The 8,043-nt window shown below is 47.2% G+C and overlaps 1 protein-coding gene across 1 annotated transcript in view; it reads left to right on the forward strand.

The window, feature by feature from the left end:
- Positions 1 to 2,756, forward strand: part of HMGB3 (high mobility group box 3) — a 3,501-nt gene extending 745 nt beyond the window's left edge. Inside the window, exons 2-5 of the mRNA XM_004390715.2 lie at positions 1,056 to 1,210; positions 1,479 to 1,618; positions 2,146 to 2,320; positions 2,599 to 2,756. Of these exons, the coding sequence (XP_004390772.1) occupies positions 1,061 to 1,210; positions 1,479 to 1,618; positions 2,146 to 2,320; positions 2,599 to 2,739 (606 nt within the window). The 5' untranslated portion in view covers positions 1,056 to 1,060 and the 3' untranslated portion in view covers positions 2,740 to 2,756. The remainder of the gene's footprint in view (positions 1 to 1,055; positions 1,211 to 1,478; positions 1,619 to 2,145; positions 2,321 to 2,598) is intronic.
- Positions 2,757 to 8,043: the final 5,287 nt, after the last annotated feature.

Genomic DNA, 8,043 nt, shown 5'->3' on the forward strand with positions numbered 1-8,043 from the left:
CCCGCGCGCCCCCCGGGGGTGGCAGCGGCGGATTTCAGGGGCACTTTCTTTCATCGGGAGGCTTTTGACAAAATGGAAGGTGAATTATGGATGTCCGGGTGACCCGGAGACAGGGCCGAGCCGCTCAGCCCGCCTCCGCGGGCCGAGGCTCCCCCGCGTCGCGTCCCGCCCCGCCTGGGCCGCCCCCAGGAGCCCCAGCGCAGCCCCTTGGGCGGTCGCTGCGAAGGGGAGTGCTGTAGTTTTACATGATGACCTTGGGTGTGGAAAAGGAAAAGATGGCGGGAAGCTGGGGGGTGGGACAGGGACGATGACACGCCACAGCTGCATTTTTATTTGGAAACTTTGGAGAAAGTATTGCGGGCAGAACGTGCTTTCGGCTGTACAGATGAGCTAGATTAGCCCTTTGGTTTCCCCTCCCCCTTTACATAGTGACGGAGTGACGGATTTGAACTAATAGTACTAGGGATACCTGCTCATTTTGCGCATCGCCCTTGTTGTAAAAGCCATTTTTATAAGCTAAAATGCATCCAAAAAAATTGAAATTTCAAACCGTTCCCTGCTTACAGTTCTCCTCCTTTGATCTTGGGTTTGGCAGCAGTGACTTTGTTTTTTTCTTTTCCGTACCTTGGAGTTAAACGGATGACCAACTAGCCTTAAGTCACTGAGTGCCCTTCCCCTACCTTTTCTCCACAAACGTGTCCCATCTTCGTTAGTGCTTTGTGGTTGTACTTTTCAAAATGTGGTCGTTCTGAATCGGAATGCAGCACCCGACAGCCGGCTTGAATCTTGCATCGGTTCTGTTTGGAGAACTTGGTAGCTCTCAGAGAAGTAACTCAACCAGCGCACTTGACGCTGGTCAAAAGTTAAACGACAATGATAGTGAAGCTGGGTTTTTCCCCTCTCAGCCTTTGGCTGCCAGTGGCACGGGGGGTTTTAGGTTCCCAGCAGCATGCTTAATTTTCATTTTGCTCTGCATTTGGTGTATATTGGAGTTCTGTTCCATTCCTGATTGGTTTTTTTTTTCTCTTTGTGTCTCTTGCTTCCATCCATCACAGTCAGGATGGCTAAAGGTGACCCTAAGAAACCAAAGGGCAAGATGTCTGCTTATGCCTTCTTTGTGCAGACGTGCAGAGAGGAGCATAAGAAGAAAAACCCGGAGGTCCCTGTCAATTTTGCTGAATTTTCCAAGAAGTGCTCTGAGAGGTGGAAGGTATTTTTCTTTTGTATCCTTCAAAGTGGCCTTAGATTTCACACCTTGGTGTTAACGTACCTTCAGAGCGACCCTGGGCGGCCGCTTTCTGTCTGTCTACTGAGACTTATCTTTAGAATTTTGTGTGTCTTGCTTCTGTGTGTGCTTTTATTTTATCCCTTGCATTTGTAAGTGGTTGTATCAGCTGCCCCTTTAATCTAATTGCATGACAGCCGAACAGGTACATGCTCACTGCATGGAGGAATATAACGTGTCCTGTTCTTTGCAGACAATGTCTGGGAAAGAAAAATCCAAATTTGATGAGATGGCAAAGGCCGACAAAGTACGCTATGATCGGGAAATGAAGGATTATGGGCCAGCTAAGGGGGGCAAGAAGAAGAAGGACCCTAATGCTCCTAAACGACCCCCGTAAGTGACTGTAGGATTTGGGATAACAGTTACCAGCTTTTCCTCTGCTTGTAAGGTTTCTTTCTTTCTTTCTTTTTTTTTTTAAAGATAGGTGCTTTACCTATCTTAGAGGTCGTGATTCCTCTGCAAAGCTTTCGGTACTTTGAGCTTTAAACTGCAGTGCCACACTGAAGTCCAGAGTTAAGGCTGAGGCGGTTGTGTGTCTGGTGGGTGGCTGCGCACCCTTCTGTTGGGAAGGAGGCAGCCTTGTTCTGGGTGTCAGAAGCCTTAGGTACGCTCTCCAGCCCTTTCTTTCCAGGTAACTGCAAAGATCTAGAAAGCACCTTCTACTTCAGAGGCCTCTGACACCATCTGGAATCTATAACTTTGTCACGTTGTACATGGTCTGTCTCAATAGATTTTTTTCTCACTTTAGGGAGAAGTCACAATGGTTGGGAAATAGGAGGGTTCCAGAACATTGGCTTTTGACTTTTTAAACTCACGTTTTGGTAGGTCCTCATCTAATACATACAATTCTTTCCCCCAAGGTCTGGATTTTTCCTGTTCTGTTCAGAATTCCGCCCCAAGATCAAATCTACAAACCCTGGCATCTCCATTGGGGACGTGGCCAAAAAGCTGGGAGAGATGTGGAATAACTTGAGTGACAATGAGAAGCAGCCTTACAACAATAAGGCGGCGAAACTGAAGGAGAAGTATGAGAAGGTGAGGTGGGCGCAAGTGGGCCAGCCTCATAGCTGGAGCCCCAAATCCCTGGGCGGGCAAGCAGTTGCCCTGGTAAATGGGCGGGTTGTGGGGCGCGTGGCTGCTTTGCTGGGCTGAGCAGTCGTGCTGGATACGAACACTGCAAACTTACCCCCGGCCCTGCCTCCTTCCCCGGTTTCCTGTTCCTGCTGCCTTATTCTGGGGCGAGGGCAGCAATCTGTTTCCACCGGGCAGGGGAGCTGGTCTGTTCACCTGGAACGCATCCCTCTTCCTTCCAGGATGTTGCTGACTATAAGTCTAAAGGGAAGTTTGATGGCGCGAAGGGTCCCGCTAAAGTTGCCCGGAAAAAGGTAGAAGAGGAAGACGAAGAAGACGAGGAGGAGGAAGAGGAGGAGGAGGAGGAGGAGGAGGATGAATAAAACACTGTTTCTCTGTCTCCTTGTGAATACCTTAGAGTAGGGGAGCGCCGTGACTGGCACGTCTCTTTGAGACCTGTCGCCCTCATTAGGTTTAATCACACAATTGGATCATGATCGTGTTGTAGTCCCTCAAAGTGCTCGAGAAATCGTCAGTGGTTTACCTGAAGTGGCCATGGGTGTCGGGGAGCGCCCGGAAACTGTATCAAAGTTGTACATATTTCCAAGCATTTTGAAAACGAAAAGGCACTCTTGTGTTCTCTGTGCACTTTGCTGTTGGTGTGACAAGGCATTTAAAGATGTTTTTGGCATTTTTTGTTCGTTCGTTTGTTTAATTTGTAAGGTGGTGTTAACTATGGTTATTGGCTAGAAATCCTGAGTTATCGACCTGTACATATCTATAGTTTGTAAAAAGAACAAAACAACCGGGACAGACTCTTGGTGGTCCGTGCTTGGCATTGAGGCTGGGGGGGTGGGGGGATGCCCTTTGGAGGGGCCGGAGCTCAGGGCACGCACTGTGAAGCTGACCTGTTGACACTGCGGTGGCCATCCATTTAGCTTCAGGTTCTCGTGTTTGTATATAGCGACAGCGTCTGCTGCCGTTCTTAGCTGTGGAAAAGGGGGGTCGGCTGGCATGAGAAGGGTGTTTGGAATCTTTTGTTTGTTTTAGTTCAGTGTGGTAGTTTTTAAACTGTTTGTTTTTACACAAGCTGTAGAACTCTTCATTGTCAGCGAAGCGCCACTGCGTCAATGGAAGTTCAAGAACCTTCTGTACTTAAATACGATTTGCAACGTTCTGTTATTATTTTTTTTTTTTTTGTATGTTTAGAATGCTGAACTGTTTTTGGAGTTAAATAAACAGTATTACATTTTTAAAACTGTTCTCTATAACAGTCTAAATTCCTGGCTCACAGCAGTCTTAGCAGCCCAACAAGCTGCCCATTGGATTTGATGACCGGTACTCCTGTAAATCTGCTAACTCCTCTCTTCACGTGGCCAGCTTACTTAGGATGGAAATGAAGGAGGCGGCTACTGGAAGCCCCGTGTGATTTTGTGTTGGAGGGGCATTAAGGTGAAGTCCAAGCTGTTGAGTGTAGGGGCTGAGGTAACGACATAGGTTTCAAAACCAAACCCGTTGCCATCGAGTCGATTCCGACTCACAGTGACTCTAAGTTTAGCAGCCTCTAAAGGTGCAGGAAGGCAGGTGGTTAGATTGAGGCTGACAATTGTCCAGGCTTAGTTTTTTGGGCCCCCACCCATGTTGTGGGGCCACATACATTGCTAAACAGCAAAAAAAAGTTCTGACGGCGGGGTGTGTCCAGTGTTCAGACTTTATTTTTCTTTTCCACCCGCCTGCCATGTAGCAGAGCGTCATTTGCTTGTTCTTAGCCTTGGAGGAAATTTTGGGCTGCTGCTTCTGTCTCCTGGACCCCAGTGGACCCCATGTTTCTTCCTGCCTTCTCCAGTAAAGCAAACACCGCAGAGGCTGCTGTTGCAGCCTCTATCTTGGGGCACCTGAGCTATAGGGCTGGGTAGGCCGGATTAAGATCAGCTCTATGGGATCACCTTTGTTTCTAAGCATGAATATGCACTGAATAAAAAACGGAATGGCCTCCTACCCGCGATTTGAACTCTTCCATTGAAGATGTCGACTGTGGTTAAATGAAAACTGAAAGGTTTGTTTCCGGTTAGTTCCATGGTGGGGCTGAACATTTCGCTGTAAAATACCATTTCCGGGGCTGAGGCCCAGCCATCTTCCCTGTCCGCAGAGGTGAAGGGGACTGTGTTGTAGCTGAGTCTTGGTTCTGCCTAGCATTAACACTCGGGTCCTTCCATTTGAGGCTCGGGAGCGTGCAGGGATGTTTTGGTGGCATTACTTGGGAGAAAGCAGCTTTCCTTAAAATTCATTATTTGAAACCTGGCATGTTCAGAGGCAGTGTCCTCCCTCAAGTCATGGTCACAGTCACCGGCCCAATCTCTGGTCTCTGTATCCGTAACCACTACTCTCACATCAGAACTATTTGTCCCAAATCCATTTCTCTAGGTTTTCTAAAACATGACCGCTAATTAAAAAAACCCGTTGTTGAAAGGTTGGCCCAGTCCACCCAGGCCTGATTGTGCCTCCTGCTGCAGCCATGCCCTTCTTTTGTCACTTGTCCACAGCCACTGCTTGGCATTCGAGGCTGAAGCTGTTGTCGCCCACTACACTGTACCAGACTAAGACAGGGGAGCTGTGGCAAAGACTAGAAGGGGGTGACTTTCTTCTGTGCTCCCGCAGTAGCTAAGCGGCAATGGAGCAGCTGTCTAGCTAAGTGGTCTTTGATTAAGCAGACATTTAGTTCAAGTTTTGGCCACTTGGCCCATCAGCTGCTGTCTTAGTCCTCTAGTGCTGCTATAATGGAAATATCACAAGCATGTGGCTTTAACAACCAGAAACTTATTTTCTCACAGTTTAGGAGACTAGAGAAGCCCTGGTGGCTCAGTGGTTAAGAGCTTGGCTGCTAACCAGAAGGTCTCCAGGTAGTTCGAAGCCACCAGGCGCTCCTTGGAAACCCTATGGGGCAGTTCTACTCTGTCCTGTAGAGTTGCTGTGAGTCAGAATCAACTCTATGGCAATGGGTTTGGTTTGGTTTTTTGGTTTGGGAGGCTAGAAGTCTGAATTCAGGGTACCGACTCTAGAGGGAGGCTTTCTCTGTTGGCTCTGGGGGAAGGTCCTTGTCTCTTCAGCTTCTGTTCCTTGGATCCTTGGTGATCTTCATGCGGTGTGGCATCTGCCTTCCCCATCTCTGCTTGCTTTTTTGTGCCTAACCTCTTCTTATATCTCAGAGATGGTTGGCTTAAATCATGCCCTACACGGATAGGGCCTCTTAACAGAGAAACCCCATGCCCAAATGGGATTACATCCACAGGTATGGGGTTAAGATTTCCGACACATATGTCAGGGGGACACAGTTCAGTCCATAAGAGCTGCCTGCAGCAAGACCATTGCTGTAAGGTTTTCACCCATCACAAGCTTGCTCCTCTTAATGTGATGAAACTCTAGCTTCTCTGGGAGGCCACACGCAGCATGATGTCACCACCTAAGGCTCCAGGCTTAGCTTGATTTCTCAGCCCACAGCAGATGTTCTCTTTTCTTTTTGTCAGAAGGACAGTACTTGCTTTCTCTATGTACCTCTCTTCCTCCCCCCTCACCACGCTCTTGAATGATGTTTGATCCTTTGGGAAGAACAAGGCTGTGTCTCCTGAGTGTCTGTTCTTGTTACAAATGTATTTGGGGACGTTGGATGCGTTCATTTTCTGTAATAAAGTTTCTTAATCAGTCTTCTGGAAAAGTAATCAGTGGGCTGTCTGCAATCTGCCTGAGATACTACACCTCTGTATGTTTGGTTGATTATAATCAAGGTTTCAGAAGTGCAAGTGTCACTGTCACCAGAGAGCTGAACTACCAATGTGTCATGGAATGATACCGTCAAAAAGGGCATGTGTTAAGGACTCCACTACTCCTAGATCAGCCTTTTAGCCAGCGGGGTGTAGGGTGGGTGTGCCTCTGAAACTCTAGGCCAGGATAAATCCACCACTTGCAGGATTCTGAGGAGCTGCTGTTGATAAAGTGTCTGGGTACTTGAAATCAGCCCCAGGTCTCCCTGGGGCCCAGGGTCAGGCTCAGTTGGCTGACAGAGCCAGGCCCAGCAAGGAGTTCTGGATCAAAGCCATGGAGCTGCTAGCTGTCCTTGACTCCTAGCTTGGTTTTCTGTGCAGCCACGGCTACCTGGGCGTGAAAGGCAAGTGGGCCAGCTTGGCAGCCCCAAGCTTCCTTTCCTGCTTCAACCCAAGCAGACCCCTGCCTGTTTTGTATGTTGGGCATCCTCCTAAGCTCTCGGCTTTAAAAAGAAGCTGGACCAATATATCAATAAAAGAAAGGAAAAGCAAAATAATGCTCATTTCAATAATCAGAAAAAGCGTCTGATAAGACCCCACACCCCTTCATGATGAAAACACTGAACAAAATAGGAATAGAAGTGGCCTACTCAACCTGACAAAGGGCACTTACGAAAAACCCACAGCAAGCATCGTACTCAACAGTAAAAGACTGAAAGCTTTTCCCCTAAGATCAGGAGCAAGACAAGGATGACCGCTTTCACCACTGCTATTCACCATTGAAGGAGCCCTGGTGGCATGGTGGTTAAAGCACTTGGCTGCTAACCAAAAGTTCAATGGTTCAAACCCACCAGCCACTCCAAGGGAGGAAGATGTGACAATCTGCTTCCAAAAAGATGTACAGCCTTGGAAACCCTACGGGGCAGTTCTACTCTGTCCTGTAGGTTCACTATGAGTCAGAATCGACTCAGTGGCAGTGGTTTTGGTGTTCACCATTGTACTGGCCAAAGTAATCAGGGAATAAAATAAAATATATCCAAATTGGAAATGAAGAAGTAAAACTGTGTTCGCAGCCGGCGTGATCATGTATATAGAAAACCTAAGGAATCCACTACAAAATCATTAGAGCTAATAAACAAGTTCAGCAAGTTTGCAGGATACAGGATCAACACACAGAAATAAATTGTATGCACTTGCAGTGAACAATCTGAAAATGAAGTTAAACAATTTCATTTACAATCACATCAAAACGACTAAAATACTTAGGGATACATTTAACAAAAGAAGTGTAACATGTATACTGGGAAAACTAGGAAACGTTGCTGAAAGAAATTACAGAAGGCCTAATAAATAGAAACACGACACTACAAATTTAACTCAGTTCCTATCAGAATCCCAACTGACTTCTTTGCAGAAATTGACAGGCTGATTCTATAATTCGTACGGAATTGCAAGGGACCCCAGATAGCCCAAACAGTCTTGAAAAAGAAGAACAAAGTAGGGGAACTCACATTTCCTGATTTCAAAATTTACTACAAAGCTATAGTAATCAACACAGTGTGGTACTGGCATAAAGATAGACCTAAAGACCAATGGAAAAGAATTAAGAGTCCAGAAGCAGAACCTCACGTTTATGTTCAATTGATTTTTGACAAGAGTGCCAAGACAATTCAATGGAGAAGTGGGAATGTGAGGACTGGATCAGTTTCTACATTTTGGCAATTGGATTCATGCCGGTCCTTAGCGCGCAGGCAGGGTCACGGATGCCACCAAGGTTTCCAGGAGGGAATAGTACAGTCACAGGGTGCTGAGAGGTCAAGCTATGCAGTGACAGAAAGGTATTCTTGCACTTGATAGCATGGAGACCTTGAGGAGAGGGGGTTGGGAGGGTAGACTGAGAGTGGAGACCCCTCGTTTAGTAAGCATGGC

This window comes from Trichechus manatus, unplaced genomic scaffold (genome assembly GCF_000243295.1).
Source record: "Trichechus manatus latirostris isolate Lorelei unplaced genomic scaffold, TriManLat1.0 scaffold00323, whole genome shotgun sequence".
Taxonomy (NCBI): domain Eukaryota; kingdom Metazoa; phylum Chordata; class Mammalia; order Sirenia; family Trichechidae; genus Trichechus; species Trichechus manatus.